The 22854-nt window shown below is 43.4% G+C and overlaps 1 protein-coding gene across 5 annotated transcripts in view; it reads right to left on the reverse strand.

Annotated features, from left to right (window-relative positions):
* The window catches only part of LOC126194752 (multidrug resistance-associated protein 1), a 390212-nt gene that overhangs the window by 205168 nt on the left and 162190 nt on the right, over window positions 1-22854 (reverse strand). For all 5 annotated transcript variants that reach the window (XM_049933031.1, XM_049933029.1, XM_049933033.1 and 2 more), the window contains exon 3: window positions 11484-11597. In XM_049933031.1, coding sequence (XP_049788988.1) covers window positions 11484-11528 — 45 coding nt within the window. In that variant the 5' untranslated portion in view covers window positions 11529-11597. The remainder of the gene's footprint in view (window positions 1-11483; window positions 11598-22854) is intronic.

Below are 22854 nucleotides of genomic sequence, written 5' to 3' on the forward strand. Positions count from 1 at the left end.
TGATCCTGTATTGCAATCATGAATCCTTCTGTCTCACTGTATATATTGCCTTTTCTTAGCCATGTGTTGGATGCGTCTTGATCGATGTGTGGCTGTGTTAGATGATATGGGTGCTTGCCATGAAGTGTTTTCTTTTTCCAATTTGCTTTCTTCGTATCTGTTGATGTTATGTGATCTAAAGGGTTGTAGAAGTGGTTATGAAATTGCAGTGGTGTAGCCGATGTATTTATATGAGTGATTGCCTTGTGTATTTTGCTAGTTTCTGCTCGTTCTAGAAAGAATTTTCTTAAATTGTCTACCTGTCCATAATGTAGGTTTTTTATGTCGATAAATCCCCTTCCTCCTTCCTTTCTGCTTAATGTGAATCTTTCTGTTGCTGAATGTATGTGATGTATTCTATATTTGTGGCATTGTGATCGTGTAAGTGTATTGAGTGCTTCTAGGTTTGTGTTACTCCATTTCACTACTCCAAATGAGTAGGTCAATATTGGTATGGCATAAGTATTTATAGCTTTTGTCTTGTTTCTTGCTGTCAGTTCTGTTTTCAATATTTTTGTTAGTCTTTGTCTATATTTTTCTTTTAGTTCTTCTTTAATATTTGTATTATCTATTCCTATTTTTTGCCTGTATCCTAGATATTTATAGGCATCCGTTTTTTCCATCGCTTCTATGCAGTTGCTGTTATCCAATATGTAATCTTCTTGTTTAGTGTGTTTTCCCTTGACTATGCTATTTTTCTTACATTTGTCTGTTCCAAAAGCCATACTTATATCATTGCTGAATCCTTCTGTTATCTTTAGTAATTGGTTGAGTTGTTGATTGGTTGCTGCCAGTAGTTTTAGATCATCCATGTATAGCAAATGTGTGATTTTGTGTGGGTATGTTCCAGTAATATTGTATCCATAATTTGTATTGTTTAGCATGTTGGATAGTGGGTTCAGAGCAAGGCAGAACCAGAAAGGACTTAATGAGTCTCCTTGGTATATTCCACGCTTAATCTGTATTGGCTGTGATGTGATATTATTAGAGTTTGTTTGGATATTAAGTGTGGTTTTCCAGTTTTTCATAACTATGTTTAGGAACTGCATCAATTTAGGATCTACTTTGTATATTTCCAATATCTGTAGTAACCATGAGTGGGGTACACTATCAAAAGCTTTTTGGTAATCAATGTATGCGTAGTGTAGTGACCTTTGTTTAGTTTTAGCTTGATATGTCACCTCTGCATCTATTATCAGTTGCTCTTTACATCCTCGTGCTCCTTTGCAACAGCCTTTTTGTTCTTCATTTATAATTTTGTTCTGTGTTGTATGTGTCATTAATTTCTGTGTAATGACTGAAGTTAATATTTTGTAGATTGTTGGTAGGCATGTTATGGGGCGATATTTAGCTGGGTTTGCTGTGTCTGCTTGATCTTTAGGTTTCAGATAGGTTATTCCATGTGTAAGTGTATCAGGGAATGTGTATGGGTCTGCAATGTAACTGTTAAATAATTTAGTTAGATGTGAATGTGTTGAGGTGAACTTCTTTAGCCAGAAATTTGCTATTTTATCATTTCCAGGGGCTTTCCAATTGTGCGTAGAATTAATTGCTCGGGTGACTTCATGTTGCAAAATTATCACTTCAGGCATTTGTGGTATCATCTTGTATGAGTCTGTTTCTGCTTGTACCCACCGTGCATGCCTGTTATGTTGTACCGGGTTTGACCATATGTTGCTCCAGAAGTGTTCCATGTCTGTTATGTTTGGTGGATTGTCTATTTTAATGTGTGTGTTATCTATTGTCTGGTAAAATTTCTTTTGGTTTGTGTTGAATGTTTGGTTTTGTTTCCTTCTATTTTCACTTTTTTTGTATCTTCTAAGTCGTTTGGCTAATGCTTGTAACTTCTGCTTCTTTTCATCTAATTGCTCCATTGCTTCTTGTTGTGAGATTTTACCTAACCTTTTTCGTTTTTTGTCTGATATTTCATTTCTTATAAATTGTGTTAGCTGTCCGATGTCTTTTCTCAGTTTTTCTATTCTGATCTGTAGCCTGTGTTGCCATGCTGGTTTTGTGGGTTTCTTCTGTGTGTTGGTTGGTTCTGATCTCTGCCTAGTGTGTATATTTAGTGTAGTGAGTGTTCCTACATAAACCAGTAGTTGTAACTCTTCCATTGTTGTATTTTCATTTATTTTGTTGTGTATGATTGTGTTGATAGTTGTTATTGTTGTTTCGACTTGGGGGTTATTTGGTGGTCTATGCAAGAATGGTCTAATGTCTGTATTTGTGTCTTTGTATTCTATACATGTCAGCTGAAATTTCTCTTCTATATCTAACATGTGTGTCACTTCGTGTTCTATTTGTGCTTGTTCTGGTGGCTGTCTTAAGATGTCGTTTTCCTCTGATTGTTTAATTGATGTGTGTTGTTCTTTGTTTGTTTGCTCTGGGATGTTTGAGTCCATTACTGTATTTTCTTCTTCTTCTTCTTCTGATTGCACATTATTTTGTTCTAGTATTTGTTGTACTTGTTGTTTGATGTTTTCTAATTCTGACTGGGGTATCCTGTTATTTTTGATTATTACACGGATCTGATCAGCTAGTCGTTGTTCTGTTAAAAATTTTAATTCTGGGTATCTGGTAATAAATGTTGTGTGTACTTGTGATCTGTATCCAGTTGTGTTGGTTCCTAGGTTTGTTGCTTGGTAATAACAGAACATGAGGTGTCGATTAACTTCATCTGACCATCTCATCCTCTGTCTTTGTTTTCCTTCTAGGGTGGTTGCAGGAAGCATATCCTGCAAAACACCTCTATTTGGATTTAAATCATTTTCCAGTTGGCTAGCAGTGTCGTTACCATTGTGGGCGGGCATAGGGTTCAAGCGTCGTCCCCGACCATGACGGCGCTTGTCCGAGGCTTCTTTAGTTCTGTCCTGAACCAAGTAATCACACTAAAAGGGGGGTTAGCCCTATTAGTGGTTTGTTCTTTTCGTCGCCTTTTACGACTGGCAGAACATACCGGAGGCCTATTCTTTTCCCGGGCCTCCACGGGGTTTATTATTATTATTATTATTATTATTATTATTTCTTTCCTTTCTCAGACCTTAGGTCTGGTTCGAAATGAAAGTGACACGGACCTTGATCAAGCGTGACTTCCTTTTAACTGTACGGTGTATGTTACATTGCGTTTAGGAACTTTCGGGTAATTGAACATGTATCAATAATTACGGTTTCTGTAGTTGTATATATGTGTTTGGATGTAGCTGTATTGCATTGATGTACTGGTGGATATTGTGTGGTATGACTCCTGCAGTTGATAGTATAATTGGTATAATGTCAACTTTATCCTGATGCCACATGTCCTTTACTTCCTCAGCCAGTTGGATGTATTTTTCAATTTTTTCTCCTGTTTTCTTTTGTATGTTTGTTGTATTGGGTATGGATATTTCGATTAGTTGTGTTAATTTCTTCTTTTTATTGGTGAGCATGATATCAGGTTTGTTATGTGGCGTTGTTTTATCTGTTATAATGGTTCTGTTCCAGTATAATTTGTATTCATCATTCTCCTGTACATTTTGTGGTGCATACGTGTATGTGGGAACGTGTTGTTTTATAAGTTTATGTTGTAAGGCAAGCTGTTGATGAATTATTTTTGCGACATTGTCATGTCTTCTGGGGTATTCTGTATTTGCTAGTATTGTACATCCGCTTGTGATGTGATCTACTGTTTCTATTTGTTGTTTGCGAAGTCTGCATTTATCTGTTGTGGTATTGGGATCTTTAATAATATGCTTGCTGTAATACCTGGTGTTTATTGTTTGATCCTGTATTGCAATCATGAATCCTTCCGTCTCACTGTATATATTGCCTTTTCTTAGCCATGTGTTGGATGCGTCTTGATCGATGCGTGGCTGTATTAGATGATACGGGTGCTTGCCATGTAGTGTTTTCTTTTTCCAATTTACTTTCTTCGTATCTGTTGATGTTATGTGATCTAAAGGGTTGTAGAAGTGGTTATGAAATTGCAGTGGTGTAGCAGATGTATTTATATGAGTGATTGCTTTGTGTATTTTGCTGATTTCTGCTCGTTCTATAAAGAATTTTCTTAAATTGTCTACCTGTCCATAATGTAGGTTTTTTATGTCGATAAATCCCTTTCTCATTCCTTTCTGCTTAATGTGAATCTTTCTGTAGCTGAATGTATGTGATGTATTCTATATTTGTGGCATTGTGATCGTGTAAGTGTATTGAGTGCTTCTAGGTCCATGTTACTCCATTTCACTACTCCAAATGAGTAGGTCAATATTGGTATAGCATAGGTATTTATAGCTTTTGTCTTGTTTCTTGCTGTCAATTGTGTTTTCAGTATTTTTGTTAGTCTTTGTCTATATTTTTCTTTTAGTTCTTCTTTAATATTTGTATTATCTATTCCTATCTTTTGTCTGTATCCTAGGTATTTATAGGCATCTGTTTTTTCCATCGCTTCTATGGAGTCACTGTGGTTATTCAATACGTAATCTTCTTGTTTAGTGTGTTTTCCCTTGACTATGCTATTTTTCTTACATTTGTCTGTTCCAAAAGCCATATTTATATCATTGCTGAATACTTCTGTTATCTTTAGTAATTGGTTGAGTTGTTGATTGGTTGCTGCCAGTAGTTTTAGATCATCCATGTATAGCAAATGTGTGATTTTGTGTGGGTATGTTCCAGTAATAATAAATCCATAATTTGTATTATTTAGCATGTTGGATAGTGGGATCAGAGAAAGACAGAACCAGAAAGGACTTAATGAGTCTCCTTGGTATATTCCACGCTTAATCTGTATTGGCTGTGATGTGATATTATCTGAATTTGTTTGGATATTAAGTGTGGTTTTCCAGTTTTTCATTACTATGTTTAGAAACTGTATCAATTTAGGATCTACTTTGTATATTTCCAATATCTGTAGTAACCATGAGTGGGGTACACTATCAAAAGCTTTTTGGTAATCAATGTATGCGTAGTGTAGCGACCTTTGTTTAGTTTTAGCTTGATATGTCACCTCTGCATCTATTATCAGTTGCTCTTTACATCCTCGTGCTCCTTTGCAGCAGCCTTTTTGTTCTTCATTTATAATTTTGTTCTGTGTTGTATGTGTCATTAATTTCTGTGTAATGACTGAAGTTAATATTTTGTATATTGTTGGTAGGCATGTTATGGGGCGATATTTAGCTGGGTTTGCTGTGTCTGCTTGATCTTTAGGTTTCAGATAAGTTAGTCCATGTGTAAGTGTATAAGGGAATATGTATGGGTCTGCAATGTAACTGTTAAATAATTTAGTTAGATGTGAATGTGTTGAGGTGAACTACTTTAGCCAGAAATTTGCTATTTTATCATTTCCAGGGGCTTTCCAATTGTGCGTAGAATTAATTGCTCGGGTGACTTCATGTTGCAAAATTATCAGTTCAGGCATTTGTGGTATCATCTTGTACGAGTCTGTTTCTGCTTGTATCCACCGTGCATGCCTGTTATGTTGTACCAGGTTTGACCATATGTTGCTCCAGAAGTGTTCCATGTCTGTTATGTTTGGTGGATTGTCTATTTTTATGTGTGTGTTATCTATTGTTTGGTAAAATTTCTTTTGGTTTGTGTTGAATGTTTGGTTTTGTTTCCTTCTATTTTCACTTTTTTTGTATCTTCTAAGTCGTTTGGCCAATGCTTGTAATTTATGCTTCTTTTCATCTATGGGCTATTTGGTGGTCTATGCAAGAATGGTCTAATGTCTGTATTTGTGTATTTGTGTCTTTGTATTCTATATATGTCAGCTGAAATTTTTCTTCTATATCTAACATGTGTGTCACTTCGTGTTCTAGTTGTGCTTGTTCTGGTGGCTGTCTTAAGATGTCGTTTTCTTCTGATTGTTTAATTGATGTGTGTTGTTCTTTGTTTGTTTGCTCTGGGATGTTTGAGTCCATTACTGTATTTTCTTCTTCTGATTGCACATTATTTTGTTCTAGTATTTGTTGTACTTGTTGTTTGATGTTTTCTAATTCTGACGGGGGTATCCTGTTATTTTTGATTAATACACGGATCTGATCAGCTAGTCGTTCTGTTAAAAATTTTAATTCTGGGTATCTGGTAATAAATGTTGTGTATACTTGTGATCTGTATCCAGTTGTGTTGGTTCCTAGGTTTGTTGCTTGGTAATAACAGAACATGAGGTGTCGATTAACTTCATCTGACCATCTCATCCTCTGTCTTTGTTTTCCTTCTAGGGTGGTTGCAGGAAGCATATCCTGCAAAACACCTCTATTTGGATTTAAATCATTTTCCAGTTGGCTAGCAGTGTCATTACCATTGTGGGCGGGCATAGGGTTCAAGCGTCGTCTCCGACCATGACGGCGCTTGTTCGAGGCTTCTTTAGTTCTGTCCTGAACCAAGTAATCACACTAAAAGGGGGGTTAGCCCTATTAGTGGTTTGTTCTTTTCGTCGCCTTTTACGACTGGCAGAACATACCGGAGGCCTATTCTTTTCCCGGGCCTCCACGGGGGTTATTATTATTATTATTATTATTATTATTATTATTATTATTATTATTATTATTATTATTATTATTATTATATTATTAGTTGGGTTGATGGGGCGCTCGACATCACGCTCATCAGCGCCCTGATAGTGGCTCCAGTCTCATCATTTACTAGCCACTGCCCAGTGTGAAATTCGAGCGCGCCATTCTGTTGTTGACCATCTCGTCACTTTTCTACCCATGTCATGAATGGGAGAAAGCCTACGACACCTGCTGGGGGACCGGTATTCTCTGTAGTCTCTACACGTGGGCCTTCCGTGGCCGCCTGCCGTGTTTCCTTCAGGCATTTTTAGAAGACCGAGTTTTGAAGGCGTGTGTGTGTTCTGCCTTGTCGGACACCTTTATCCAGGAAAACGGTGTGTCTCAGGGTTCCGTCCTGAATGTCGTCCTCTTTGCTGTCGCAATCTCCGGCTCCCTTTTTATTGACGATTTTGCCATCTACTGTAGTTCTACACGGACTTGTCTCATCGAGCGGCGTCTTCAGTGATGTCTCGATGGTCTTTACACATGGAATTTTTGCAATGGCTTTCGTTTTTCTACTGGCAAAACCATTTGTATGAATATCTTGTGGTGCAACTGGTTTCGTCTACCGTCTTTACATCTTGGGCATGTTGTCTTCCGTTCACTGAAACCACGTAATATCTGGGGCTCATGCTCGATAGGAAACTTTCTCGGTTCTCCCACGCGTCTTACCTGGCAGCCCACTGTATGCGGTCCCTCAGTGCCCTACGTGTCCTCAATGAAACGTCCTGGAGTGCAGATCGAAACACCCTCCTCCGCTTGTACTGATCCCTTATCCGTTCGAAACTAGACTATGGGTGTTTCATTTATGGATCTGCACGTCCGTCCGTCCCTCTTACGCCGTCTCAATACGATCCACTATCGTGACATCCGTTTGGCCACTGACGCCTTTTACTCTTGCCCGGATGAGTGTGTATGCAGAAGCTGCCGAACTACAGCTGTCCTACCGCCGTGACTTTCTCCTCAGTAGATATGCGTGCCGTTTGTCATGCGTGGCCATCCATCCTATGCCTTTTTCTTTGTTATCTCCTTTGGTCGTCAGTGTGGGGAGTGTTCCTCTGCTCTGTTACCTCCTGGAGTTCGCTTTTGGCTCTTACTCTAGCAGCTTAACTTCACGCTACCTGCAACTTTCCCAGAGGGTGTGAACCCTTCACCACCTCGGCTTATTGCGGCGGGTCGTGTTCGTCTTGGCCTTCATTCGCTCCCTAAGGACATCACTCCAGCTTCACTCTATCACCTTCAGTTTCACGGCATTCGCATGGAGCTTCGCGATAGTACCTTTGTTTACACTGACGGGTGTTCGACTGACCGTGGTGTCATGTGGGCCTTCGTCACTGGCGCCGACGTTTTTCGCTATCGACTTCCGGCACACTTCACAGTATTTACAGCAGAGCTCTTCGCCGTGTACCTGGCCACGCAGTACATACGGCGACATACGCTTTTCAATTGTGTCATCTGCTCAGGCTCTTTCAGCGCCCTTCAAAACCTTTGTGTGGTGTACACCGTCCATCCCTTAGTGCAACTGGTCCAGGAAAGCTGTCACTTGCTCACTCCTGATGGAGCCACTGTGATGTTCATGTGGGTCCCTGGTCACGGCGGTCTGACAGGAAACGAGGCTGCTGCCAAGTCTGCAGTCCTCGTACCTCAGCCCGCTAGTTCTTACATTCCCTCAGGTGATCTCTGTGTCGCCGTCTGCCAGCAGGTGGTGTCACTTTGGCATCAAGAACGCTGGTCCTCCGTTCATGGCAACAAGCTCCGGATTATTAAGCCTCTTCTGGCGACTTGGACGACCTCCACTCGGCCCTCTTGCCGCGATGAGGTCATTTTAGTTAGGTTGCGTATTGGGCACTTAGCCATCGCCATTTGTTAAATGGTGCTCCCCACCACTTTGCGCACATTCTACCTAACTTTTAACTGTCCGCCAATTCCTGACGTAATGCCCTTTTTTTAAAACCGCATTCGTTCACGTTTGTGTTTGCCGTCTAAGTTATCAGCCGTTACAGCGAACGACGCACGGGCTGTCGACAGAGTTTTGCTTTTTTATCCGTCGTAGCAAAAGTCGAAGGCCATTTAATGTTTAGTTCTGGACCTCCGTTTCCCTATGGCGTATTTTATAGAATTTTCTCCACATACCTATTTTTAGCTGTCTTCTGTTGATTGGGATTGACGTGTAGTCATTTAACTCCTCTCTGTCTTCGTGATTTATAGTTTTGACAAGGGCGCGTATGACCCTACATTGTTTTTGTTTTGGAGCGCAAAAACAACAAACCTCCGACATATGGTTTCCCACTGTTACACACCAAGAGGTTGCGCAGTGGTTGGCACACTGGACTCGCATTGGAGAGGACGACGGTACAAACCCGCGTCCGGCCATCCTGATTTAGGTTTTCCGTGATTTCCCTAAATCGTTTCTGGCAAATGCCGGTATGATTCCCTCGAAAGGGCACGGCCGACTTCATTCCCCATCCTTCCCTAATCCGATGGGACCACTATTACAAGGGAGGACAGCGTCATTCAACAAAATAAAACTCAGTGAAAATTGTCGTACCTTGTATCAGGCTCGTAATTTGGTATCTCAGGTGGTAGAGCACTGAACTGAAGAATTTTATATCCATAGGTCGCTATTTCAAATCCGACCCGACAATCCTCTCATATTCAGATGTACGAAACTTCAATACCCCGTTCAGAAACAGTATTACTGCGTATTCCTCGCTGTTTACTTGGGCTTACATTTGCAATCGTTCACCCAAGTCGCGTTCAAAAAGATATTTTGTAAAATGTGATCAAAAAAATTTTTTTTTACTTTATTAGAAACGAACTATCTTCGTGCTGTACAGTTAGGATCCTTATGGTTTAAACTTTTAAACTTTCGTCATTTTGTATAAAGAAAAAGTAAGTCTGCTTCAGACAGTGACGTTAGTTTTGACGCACAAACAACACAGCCTTTACGTTTGTTACACCTGCATCTTGCTTGCTGCCAGCTTGCTTTATTTCTCTCCGTATAGGAAACCTCATCGTTTTACACATTTTTGTACTGTGGGCGTATATATACACTACTAGCAATGCTTTCCAAAAAAAAAAGTGAATGAGTAAATGCATTTATCCTCTATTGCCCATTTCTCAGATTAATATTAATGTGAAGCTGTATACAACACATTCCACCATCGAAACAACTGCTACAATCAGTTGTCACTAGTGCTGTTTTCGTATTTCGTGTAAAATTTTTAAAAGTTCCTGGGTTCGAACACGTGACTTCTTGAACCGCAGGCAGATACACTATTCGTTACGCCAGCGAGCGCCTGCTAGAATGCGTGTCTCTACCTAGGTTCTTTTATAGAAGAAACCAGCACAAAAAATTTGCCAAGAATAATTTTACTGTGCTTTGGATCGTATGACTGGTAGTCTACAATCCTGTTATAATATACAAACTCATTTGAAAAAGTTCTAACATTCCTTAGTTTTGAGTGAGTTTAATGATATTGCAAGGAGCAGGGAAAAGAATTTCCACCGTTGCACATATCGCCGCTCTTAACGCCTGGAGCATAAACTCATCAACTTTCGCAAGGTTTCTACTATCAGCGTTCACAAAATTCCTTCTATTGTTATTTAAAAGTTTGACTGTGTTTCCCATAACTAAATAGCTAAACTGTATGGAGAAAAAATACGTAAAAACCTCTTAACTTCATTTAACACTCCCGTAACATGCGTATAGCTTCGTTTTACTCCTAGTCTGTGACGTCACCAGAACTGCAGCCAGTAGCAGAGCTTTTTCGATCACGTGACCGAACCTTGATACTTCATGATCTTTTTAAAGCTTCAATTATATGAAAGTAACAGGTATTTTGTGAGAATTCTGACCGTAAATACTACTATAATCGATCAGAATAACAATCCGAATCATGTTTTTAACATAGGAAAATATGCCTGTTATATCTTTTTCGCATAAATACACAATGATATTAAGGAACGATTGTTTTTGAACGAGAATAATACTGCTGCCAAAAGTTATGTTTATAATCCACGTTAGAATTTTGTGCGCCACTCGCAAATGTCCAAATATACACGTATCCCATGACCGTCTTCACAGGCCGAATGAGTCCCATCATCTACCCTACTCGTAACTCTAATAATCTCAAAGCAGCTATGAGTTTCAGGCCCCTTCTCCACAATCGTGGACTGGTTCTATAATCCCTGCTGAACTGATTAAGGCGATCTATATCCCAATTCATTCATCGAAGCAGGTTTCTACATGAAAAAAATTAGACATATCACACTTCTCCAAAATGATATTTATCATACCCATTATTTAACGTTAGCTATACAACGAGAAATCACGTTCACGGTACAGGTTTCGTTTAATCAAAAACTGCTCTTAAGTTTTTGTTTCCAAAGAGATTTAATTGGCATTACAGCTGATAATACGACTATACTAACAAAAGTTGGGATAGCTACACAAGTCTAAAGCGAACATACTTCGAAGTAAAAATAAGTATAGTAACGCAATTAGATATTTTTTATCGGCCGAACGGATGAAAACATCCCAAACTGACCCCTGTAAATTACCGACTTGTTCCAATAATATAGAAGACAAGATGTACATTATCACCAATGACACTTGACTAAAGTACCGTAAACAAACGTACCATATGCTAATACTTTCACAACTGAAACGCACAAAAAAAATTGCTAATTAGGGCTTACTTTTTCTCAGCAGCTTGTTACACTTCCAAACTGAACAGGCTGGGCAAATATGATATGGATAGCAAGGTAACAAATTATTCATGGGAAATGCATTAATGTCTAGCATTGACAAGATAACGAGGTTACGAATAATTCATGGGAAATCATTAATGTCTAGTATTATCAGCACTGTAAGTTCTGATAATTTGTAAGTTAAGCAAAGGAAAGATTATAACTCACCCAAAACGGCGAACCGCAGAACCGGTCTATGGATTCGAATGTCATGCTGGCCTTCTGTTGTACACTGCTATCTGTACTTTTTCTCCTTTACCATCATCCACTCCCTGTGGTCACCTGTAAATGCATCACATGTGACTTTTTACATAAGAATGTGCAACATAGCAACGTGAAAAAATGTATCCAAATAATAATAATTTAATTGTAGTAGAGGGCCTACCGTAATTCTTCAGGGGTGATTTTTTAGTGTATCAGTGCATTGTTTGCAACTTTTGTGTGTTTTAATAATTAATTCTGTCAGGACTCATTTATGTTAATGTTACAAATATTTCTTACATTTTTTCTACGAAACTATTTTAAGTAAACCTCAATTTTAAATTGCTATATTAATTCCCACTGATTTACTAAGTATATGAAAGTAACCAGCGTAAAAAGAAGGGGGGAGGGAGGGGGGTGTAGAAGCCTAATCTTCGCCTGATGGTAAAGAGCAAGGTGTAGTCTCTCTACTTCTATTTGCTTCATTCTAAAATCTGGAAGGTGTATCAAAAAGCTGATGGAGGGCGAAATATATTTAGCAAATTTAGATTATATTCGATTAAACGCAGAGGAAACTACATCGTTTACATGTCACAAGCACTGTATGAGGTCAGACAGAATTGGAACCGCAGCGCTGAATGCAGCCTGCACTTTGAAAACAAGCGTAACTGCTTGAAATCAGTATCAACACGTTTCCATACAGAGTGTGACGGCTGTCAAAATGTGATGAGTGCATCATGAAAAAGTACTAATAAGGTTACTGACGCAAAATGCACTTTAGAGCAGAGTGTACGCTTGCTTTACGGCAAATTCAACTTCCTCGCCACAAAAAAACTTTTTCACTTCTACAGAAGAAAACCAAAACTGATACTTGTAAATAACACTGGAACATACTTATTTTTCCACTGATATCTAAATGTGCATTTGGTAGCAGTAATTCAACCTTTGGTCAACAACTAAGCAACAAGAAATTTGGAATTTTATTAGCGGGAAAATTAACTAGCCGCTTTTGCTTGAAGCTACCAAATGAGAAAATTATACTGAAAATATCTATTGCCAAAAGGAAACAAATCTGCAGCTGTCTCTTAGCGTGTTTATCACAGTGATTTACAAAACTAACGAACTATCGTCTTGGATTATGAACTACACACAATAATATAACCCGCTGAATAGGCAGCGGCTGGGCAGAGAAGTGGCTGAAAGCCAATTTTGAGTTATATAATAACGTTATGTGCAATAGTTGATTTTTTCGTAATTATGTTTACAGTTGCGTGAACAATGGCAAATAGCAAGACCAAAGAGATTATTATTTTCTTTCATCGGTAGTCAAGTGTGTCGGAACAGTTATTTGTTTTTATACGCACTGCAACGTAGAAATAGCTTTAGAACCGCCTGCAAGTCACTTTAATAACTACTACTGGTTCAACTTACGGTTTTTCGAATACTGTTTCATTCGATCAGACTGTCGTCTCCGATCTTTTGACTGCAATGTTGCAGTTTTCTTTCGGATTTCCTCTAGATCTACTACCAAAATGTTCTTGCGAAACTTCTCTGTTTAGAGTTGCGTGGTTTTCGACCTTCATCTTTTTCAGATCATTTCTGAGTTCTTATAGCAAGAAAAATTTGTTTCTGGTTGGCTTTTTAGAAAATTCTCTTGCGTACTTGTTTTCATTCATGCATGGCAATGTACGTAAAATATTCTGAGTTATCCCAGGACCACCTACAATTCAGTTCAATTCCTGTATTTTCTTGCAGCTATGCACGGTTCCGTTTTAGTGGTAGGTTATTTTTCTCATTTTCCTTTGTTGCCGATGATTCCTATTTCTTCTTTATTAATGAAATCCATGTACTCGGCGGCTAAAGAAAATATTGACTTTAGAACTGTAACACAATGATGTAATTTACTCGAGCAGAAAGTTCTACTTTATACATCTCCACGCGACTGGCGAGTCATTTTTATCTTCTTTGCAATAAATTTATTTACTTCTCCAATATGGTCGTTCTTTCTTCACTACGTTACGAAGTTTTGCAATTGTGGACAACTTAAATTTTTCCAACGTGCAATAAATTCCTACCATATTTTATATTTACTCTGTGTTGTCTGTATAAGACACTTAAGAGTTTGCTTTTTTCTGCCATTATCGTTCTCTGCAGACGATGTTACAAGATTGTCAGCGAAAGCTAAAGACCTAATTTTTAAATCTCGTTTATACCGGAACTAAGGACAGAAAATCCAGCGAATGGATGCTTCATTGAAATTTAGAGGTAAAATTTGAACCAAGTCACTAATTACGTAAGAACAACATAACCAGTAGAAAGTCCGGGCATTTACAATCTTGTTTCAGTTACGTTAGTAAATGCTTCGGATTTCGGTATCTGTTATATCTCTTATTATTCCTTATGTGCATAGCGACAACGCTAAGCACTCAAGGGTTTCAAGGAAGGTAATGCCAATATGGTAGATTAATCTATCATATAAAGAAATGTCCTGGCTGACTCATGATACATAGTACAAACTGCTAAGGACAGAAACTTTAAAATTGGAGAGTTTATTTTACACTACAGGCATCTTTTTTTTCGAAATTCCACACTCAAGGGGCTGATACAGGGGATAGTAGTTTCTTTTTGAAAGTATGTCGCTATTAAAGCACAACATTTCTGGAAATTCAACCCCTACGGGGTTGAACAGTGGGTAATTTTTTTTAAATAAATTGTTGAACTACTGAAGCTTTTTTAAAAGCTACATCAACGAATATCGGTATTTCACTTGTCGGTTAGAAAAAATAGATGGTGTTTTTCAAATTCAACCTCTCAGGGTGTGAAATAGGGGAGGAAAAGTTCTATGAAAATATTTTATTATGACAGCATTTTTAAACCCTAAATCAATGAAAATTTTGTATTTGGATTCTCGGTTAGATATAAAAAACGAGTTTGTATTTTCAGAAAGTCAGTTCCAAAATGGCTGAAATATCGGACGCAATTTTTTATAAAAACACTCCGTTACATTAAAACATTTTTAGAGCTAAATCTATGAAAACTGACAATGTCTTGGTCAAGTATAAAGAAAAGTGTGTCATGGAGTGAAAGTTTCTATGGAAATGTGACCATAACTCAATGGCAGGAGTTGGTTGGTTGGTTGGTTTGGGGGATTAAAGGGACCAGACTGCGACGGTCATCGGTCCCTTTTTCAAAAAAAATTAAAACCGCCCAAAGAGAATAAAAACGAACAACAGGGAAGACGTCAGACGACACGGGACAAGAAAGACTCCGACAGAGATCAGACAAAACGAAATAAAATCACACAGAGTGTGACGGTGGTAGGCCGACCACAGGAACAAAAAAAAAAAAAAGGAAAAGCCAACCACCGAGAACACATTAAAAACGCAGTTGAAAACCGTAGGCGAAGGCCAGAATCAACACAAAACAATAGAATAAAACATAAACACTCATATTAAATGATAAAATACCCCTGCCCGAATAAAACGTAAAACTAAGTCAGCCATAGCCGAGTCATCTGTTAAAAGGGCAGGGAGCGTGTCAGGCAGTGCGAACGACTGCCTGAGCACAGCTAAAAGTGGACAGTCCAATAAAATGTGGACTGCTGTCAAAACGGAGCCGCAGCGACAAAGGTGGGTCCTCACGTGGCAATAGGTGGCCGTGCGTCATCCATGTGTGCCCAATGCGCAGCCTGCAGAGGACAACAGACTCCTTGCGAGAGACCCGCAAGGTGGAGCGCCACGCACCGGTAGCACCCTTGATGGCCCGAAGTTTGTTGCGTGAAGGCAGGGCGCGCCATTCAGTGTCCCAAAGGTCCAGAATTTTGCGGCGTAGGAATGCTCGCAAATCTGTCTCCGGGAGGCCAATGTCCAGAGATGGTGTACTAGTCGCCTCTTTCGCCAGCCGGTCAACATTCTCATTGCCGGGGATCTCAACATGGCCTGGGGTCCACACGAAGACCGCAGAGCGGCCGCAACGCGCAAGAGTATGCAGGGACTCATGGATAGCCACCACCAGACGGGAACGAGGAAAACACTGGTCGAGAGCTCGTAAACTGCTCAGGGAATCGCTACAGATCACGAAGGACTCACCTGAGCAGGAGCGGATATACTCTAGGGCTCGAAAGATGGCGACCAGCTCAGCAGTGTAAACGCTGCAACCAGCCGGCAAGGAACGTTGTTCGAAATGGTCCCCTAGAGTGAGCGCATAACCGACTCGACCAGCAACCATCGAGCCGTCAGTGTAAACAATGCCAGAGCCCTGATACGTGGCCAGGATGGAATAAAAGCGGCGGCGGAAGGCCTCTTGAGGGACCGAGTCCTTCGAGCCATGTGCCAAGTCGAGCCGAAGGCAAGGGCGAGGAACACACCACGTGGGTGTACGCAGAGGTTCCCGGAAAGGAGGTGGAATAGGGAAAAACCCAAGCCCGGAGAGAAGCTCCTTGACGCGTACGGCGATCGGACAATCCGACCGGGGCCGACGTTCTGGCAGATGGACGACTGACTGCGGGAACAGGACACGGTAATTTGGATGCCCGGGCGAGCTAAAAACATGGGCAGCATAAGCAGCCAGTACTAGTTGGCGTCGGAACCGCAATGGAGGGACACCCGCCTCCACTAGGATGCTGTCCACAGGGCTGGTACGGAAGGCACCAGTGGCAAGGCGTATCCCGCTGTGGAGGATTGGGTCCAACACCCGTAACGCAGATGTGGATGCTGAGCCATAAGTCAGGCTCCCATAATCCAGACGGGACTGGATTAACGCCTGGTAGAGCCGTAACAGGGTAGATCGGTCGGCGCCCCAGCTGGTGTGGCTCAAGCATCTCAGAGCATTTAGATGCCTCCAACACGCCTGTTTAAGCTGCCGAATATGAGGCAGCCAAGTCAACCGAGCATCAAAAACGACCCCCAAAAACCTGTGGGTCTCTACCACAGCAAGGAGTTCGTCGGCAAGATAAAGCTGCGGCTCAGGATGGACTGTTCGGCTCCGGCAGAAATGCATAACACGGGTCTTGGCAGCCGAAAACTGAAAGCCATGCGCTACAGCCCAAGACTGCGCCTTGCGGATAGCGCCCTGTAGCTGACGTTCAGCAGCTGCAACGCCAGTAGAGCTGTAGTAAAGTCAGAAGTCGTCAGCATACAGGGAAGCGGAGACAGAATTTCCCACGGCCGCAGCGAGCCCGTTAATGGCTATTAAAAACAGGCAGACACTTAAAACAGATCCCTGGGGCACACCGTTCTCCTGGACTCGGGAGGAACTATGGGAGGCCGCGACTTGCACGCTGAAGGTACGATACGACAGAAAATTGCGGATAAAGATCGGCAGAGGGCCCCGAAGACCCCATCCATGAAGCGTAGAAAGGATGTGATGGCGCCATGTCGTATCGTACGCCTTCTGCATGTCGAAAAAGACAGCGACCAGGTGCTGACGGCGGGCAAAGGCAGTACGAATGGCCGACTCCAGGCTCACCAGATTGTCGGCGGCGGAGCGGCCTTCACGGAACCCACCCTGAGATGGAGCCAGAAGGCCCCGTGACTCCAGTACCCAGGTCAACCGCCGGCTCACCATCCGTTCAAGCAACTTGCAAAGAACGTTGGTGAGGCTATGGGACGGTAGCTGTCCACCTCCAAAGGGTTTTTCCCAGGTTTCAGAATGGGGATAACAATACTTTCCCGCCATTGCGACGGAAACTCACCCTGGACCCAAATGCGGTTGTAAATGTCGAGGAGCCGTCGCTGGCAGTCCACTGAAAGGTGTCTCAGCAGCTGACAGTGGATGCCATCTGGCCCAGGAGTGGTATCAGGGCAAGCGGCTAGGGCACTGCGAAATTCCCACTCACTGAGTGGAACATTGTAAGATTCTGGATGGTGGGTGCGAAACGAAAGGATCCGACGTTCCATCCGCTCTTTAATGGAGCGGAAGGCCAGGGGGTAATTCGCAGAAGCGAAACTCATAGCAAAATGCTCTGCCAAGCAATTTGCAATGACGCCGGAATCAGTACAAACTGCTCCATTCAGTGAGAGCGCAGGGACGCTGACAGGGGTCCGATAGCCGTAGACGCGACGAATCTTGGCCCAGACCTGCGATGGAGTGACATGGAGGCCAATGGTGGACACATACCGCTCTCAGCACTCCTGCTTGCTTTGGCGGATAAGGCGGCGGGCCCGCGCACGCAGCCGTTTGAAGGTGATGAGGTGTTCAACGCAGGGATGTCGCTTGTGACGCTGGAGCGCACGCCGGCGATCTTTAATCGCTGCAGCGATCTCAGGCGACCAAGGCACAGTCCGCCGCCGAGGGGACCCAGAAGAGCGAGGAATGGCAGAGTCGGCGGTAATAACGATGCCCGTGGTGACCGATTGAACCACCGCATCAATGTCATCACTAGAGAGAAGCTCGATAGCGGCAGTGGAGGAAAACCCAGTCAGCCTTATTCATAGCCCAACTGCAAGGGCGCAGAGAAGACTGACGCTGTGGCAGTGACAGAAAGATCGGAAAGTGGTCACTACCACACAGGTCGTCATGCACTCGCCATTGGACAGACGGTAAGAGGCTAGGGCTGCCGATGGAAAGGTCAATGGCGGAGTACGTGCCATGCGCCACGCTAAAGTGTGTGGAGGAATCATCATTTAAAAGCGAAAGATCGAGCTGTGCTAATAAATGCTCAATGGTGGCACCTCGACCTGTCGCCACTGGCCCACCCCACAGAGGGTTATGGGCGTTGAAGTCGCCCAGTAGCAAGAAAGGTGGCGGCAATTGGGCTATCAGAGCAGCCAGGACATGCTGCGCGACAGCACCATCCGGTGGAAGGTAAAGACTGCAGACGGTAACAGCCTGTGGCGTCCACACCCGAACAGCGACAGCCTCTAAAGGTGTTTGGAGAGGGACAGCCGGCCGGAGTGGCCGAGCGGTTAAAGGCGCTACAGTCTGGAACCGCACGACCGCTACGGTCGCAGGTTCGAATCCTGCCTCGGGCATGGATGTGTGTGATGTCCTTGGGTTAGTTAGGTTTAAGTAGTTCTAAGTTCTAGGGGACTTATGACCACAGCAGTTGAGTCCCATAGTGCTCAGAGCCATTTGAACCATTTGAGAGGGACATACTCGCTGTGCAGAGTGTGAAGGACATAGAGGCAGACGCCACCAGACACCCTTTCATAAGCTGCTCGGTTCTTATAATAACCCCGATAGCCACGGAGGGCGGGGGTTCGTATTGCTGGAAACCAAGTTTCCTGAAGAGCAATGCAGAAGAAAGGGTGAAGGCTGATAAGTTGTCGGAGCTCAGCTAGATGGTGGAAGAAACCGCTGCAGTTCCACTGGAGGATGGTATTGTCCATGGCGGAGAAAGGCGTGACGGGACTGGGAAGGCAGATTACGCCGCTGGGTCACCTGCTGCCTCCGATGGAGCACCTGTGCAAGTGGTTTTCTCTCGCTGTTCCTTTGGTTGCCGTTGTTGAGAGGGCTTATTGGAGTCAGTCTCCGGGAACGAAGAGGATCGCGAAGCCCGTCGACCAGCGACCTATGGCTTCTTCAGCCACTGGTTGGTGTCTGCTGTGCCGCTGGTAGGAACCTGGGAAGGGAGAGACCCAAGGGATCCCTTCCGAGTGAGAGAAGCCGAAGAAGACTTACGCTTCTCCGGCTTAGAAGTGGGGACTGGTGTCCCCAGTGGTTTAGTGGGTGCTGCTCCCGAGGTAGATGGTGTGGGAGCAAAAGCGAGAGAAGGGGCCCCCATCGTCAAGGGGGCAGGTGAGTGACTCTGAGAGCTGACTGTATGTCTTGCAGCTGAAGGAGCTGGAGCAGGAGTGACAGTGGAGGCATAAGATGACATCATGCGCACGGGATGTAGCCGTTCAAATTTCCGCTTAGCCTCAGTGTAGGTCAGTCGGTCCAGGGTCTTATATTCCATGATTTTGCGTTCTTTCTGTAAGATACTGCAGTCCGGCGAGCAAGGGGAATGAGGCTCTCCACAGTTGACACAGACGGGAGGCGGAGCACATGGAGTATCGGGATGAGATGGGCGTCCACAATCTCGACATGTGAGGCTAGAAGTACAGCGAGAGGACATGTGACCGAACTTCCAGCACTTAAAGCACCGCATCGGGGGAGGGATATAGGGTTTGACGTCACATCGGTAGACCACCTTGACCTTCTCTGGTAATGTATCACCTTCTAAGGCCAAGATGAAGGCACCGGTAGCAACCTGATTGTCCCTCGGACCCCGATGAACGCGCCGGACGAAATGTACACCTCGGCGCACTAAATTGGCGCGCAGCTGCAAAAGTAGGTCCCGATGGAAAATAATACCCAGGACCATATTTAAACTCTTATGTGGGGTGATGGTAACGTTAACATCCCCCAACTTTTCACAAGCAAGTAACCTGCGTGACTGGGCAGAGGATGCCTTTTTTATCAAAACTGACCCAGAGCGCATTTTGGACAAGCCCTCCACCTCCCCAAACTTGTCCTCTAAATGCTCTACAAAGAACTGAGGCTTCACGGATAGAAACGAGTCACCATCAGCTCTGGTACAGACGAGATACCTGGGCGAATACACGTCACTGTCATTCATTGCCTTTCGTTCCTCCCATGGTGTGGCCAGGGATGGGAACGACTTGGGGTCATAAACGTCAGCTTTAAAGTGAGCCTTCGAACGCTTAGAGACTGCTGGTGGCTGGCCGCCAGCGAGAGATGATGTACCACGCTTTATTGTGGGTCATCCGCCCTGATGCCACCTACTCCGACCAAGGGCCCTCCCCACGGGCGCCACCCAGCCGCAGTAAAGGCAGGATGGCCATTGCCGGGAGTCCTGATGCCCCAGGGAGATGGGCATCTACTCCTTGGCATACGTGGGGAGTTAACGGCGCAGGCATCAGTAGAGCGATCCCTGTGTTGTCAGGGGGCTACAACCAACAGGGTACATGGCGGCCCCACCACAACGGACTGGCGACCGTGCTGGATCTTAGGTGCAAAAATGTCCAAGGTCGTCGTCGCAGTTAAAAGCAACACTGCAGAGTGCAGCGTGGTAATCGCACCCAGGGACGTATCCTCGCCCAAGAGATGGAAAACGAGCGGGACACCATTGCAACGACGAAAAAGCCGGCTAAAGTTCTCAATGCACGACGGATACAGGGCACCATGTAAGGCGCCCTTCCCCAATTGGCTCGCTCTTCGGAATAATTTAGAAAGATGGGACCATCACATAAGGCCGAAACATTTGAGACTCCTTTTAGTCGCCTCTTACGACAGGCAGGAATACCGGGGGCCTATTCTAACCCCCGAACCCGCAGGGGGGCAATGGCAGGAGTAACAAAAACATCCGACTCCAGCTACCAAAATCGCTTTTTGGTTGATATTACATTCGAAATAGACCATGCGGCAAATTATTTTTTTCCTTGTTAAAAAAGAGAGAAATATAAAAGCTCATGCCTTTTCGCTCAGTTTCCGCCTGACGAAGGCAAGTAAACTATTTATAGTCTTTCTCACGGCCCCTTTTAGACCTTTCAGTGGTTCGGCAATTTCTTCCGAACCATTTTTTGTCTTTGTCTTCGACCACTCCATCGTTCATATAACAAAGTATGATCACAAAGGCAGTTCGCGCGCAAAACAGACTCAAAAAACGAATGTTCTCTTTCTAGTGAGCGCCGAATCTGAGGGCATCACGGTTCGCTGAACACACAACCAGCTCTGCACGAGCTAGCACAATGGTAACTGAACACCACGTAGCACCGAAATGTAAGAAGCGCAAGGCTCATGGATATGGAAACAGAACGACGACAACGCTTTCAAGTAGCCTGGCGGTGATCTTTGAATACAAGAAAATTAGGCGCGAAAATACGCATTTTTAATTAGAAATATCCAACTAATGGAAATTTTTGGCCTCGTAATCTAGTAGTAAAATGCGTGTCTAGAAACAGGTTGGCACTCGGCGTTGCGCAATGGTGTAGAGCTGTAATACATGCAGGGGTCGTCATACAGTGGCTCCCACTGCAGTAACGATAACCACTGGTTGCGGTGGCGGTGATGATGATGAAGATGACTGTGACGATCAAGCATTCCCTGTGGGAACCCCAGTTTTGTGTATGTACTGGATCTATCCGGACCTGAGAAAGTATGAGGGACATGAAGTTCTGGATAAAATGGTTAACACCCTCGGAAACTCCACTCACGCAGAGCAGACAAGTTAAGGCGCTAGGTGGTGATTTAGGCCTTCTGCATTTCAAAGAACACAGCGGTCACGTGTTGGCGATACGCAAAAATCTTGCACACTGCAGATTACAGAAGTTTCAGTTGGTCTGTGGTGGACAGGAATGCCCGAAAGCCATTTTGAAATTACGAGGGCTTCCAGGCACCAACACAGTCGTCGATTGGCCATCCTTTAGAATAATTTTTTCGTTAGAGGGATTGCTCGATAATTAGCCAACATTTTAGTGTCTCTTCCCGGTTTCAGGATTGGAGTAATAAACCCTCCCGATGATGAGGTTATGTCCTCTTCCCGCCTAATGCGACTAAAAAGCCCGAAATGCGCCGTATCGGTGGCGATGGATTTTTTTCTATATATTCTGGGCAACATTAAGCAGTGTTTCTTGCCACTTTTTAGCGGTTTTCCGCGCCTTCGTTTCATTGCAGAACACCAAAGAACTTCATGCATTTTCACGGCGCATACGGACGACAAGGACCACATTAGAACGACTGCCGAACCAGAGAAAGCTAATGTCCAATGATGTTTGAAAAAAGAACTACACGAGTTAATCATGTACGACGGAACATTGGCAAAGAGAAGTGGACAAGATCGGTGCTCTACCGTACCTATCGACTCATCCGCGCTAGAGTAATAACGAAATATCTTATACTTAACTAGGGCTTTCCAGTGCTGTCTGCTGTAGGTACATTGCACCGAACAACAAATCGCCGAGTGGGCTTTTGTTCATCCTAAGTTTAAACCCAATGTAAATAAAGCATGGAGGCATACGTCAGCCGCCTCACAGTCAGCGTGTTTTGTGCGTCAACGTTGACAGTTCACGCTGTAATGTCGCCAGCCTACACGCTGCTGTCACTTCTAGTGGGACACGTACTGATTGTAGTGCTGCACTTTGTGCTTCAACCCTGTCTTCGGATTGCCGACACTTGTTGCTTAATCTAGACGATCGACTGACTCATTTTGTGTAAGGCTCCAAGACGTACTTCGGTGGCCGAATGTTTACACAACTGTCTGGCAGAACAATATTTGGAGTACACGAGCGGATGTTGTAGCTCGTGACTACACGGTGATAGTGTTCAAGCAGTACGTTGTCAGCTTTCCTGGAAACGCAATGTGGAGTAAATTCTGTAAGAGCAAGTGCGCGATAGC

This window comes from Schistocerca nitens, chromosome 7 (genome assembly GCF_023898315.1).
Source record: "Schistocerca nitens isolate TAMUIC-IGC-003100 chromosome 7, iqSchNite1.1, whole genome shotgun sequence".
In the NCBI taxonomy this organism is placed as follows: Eukaryota; Metazoa; Arthropoda; class Insecta; order Orthoptera; family Acrididae; genus Schistocerca; species Schistocerca nitens.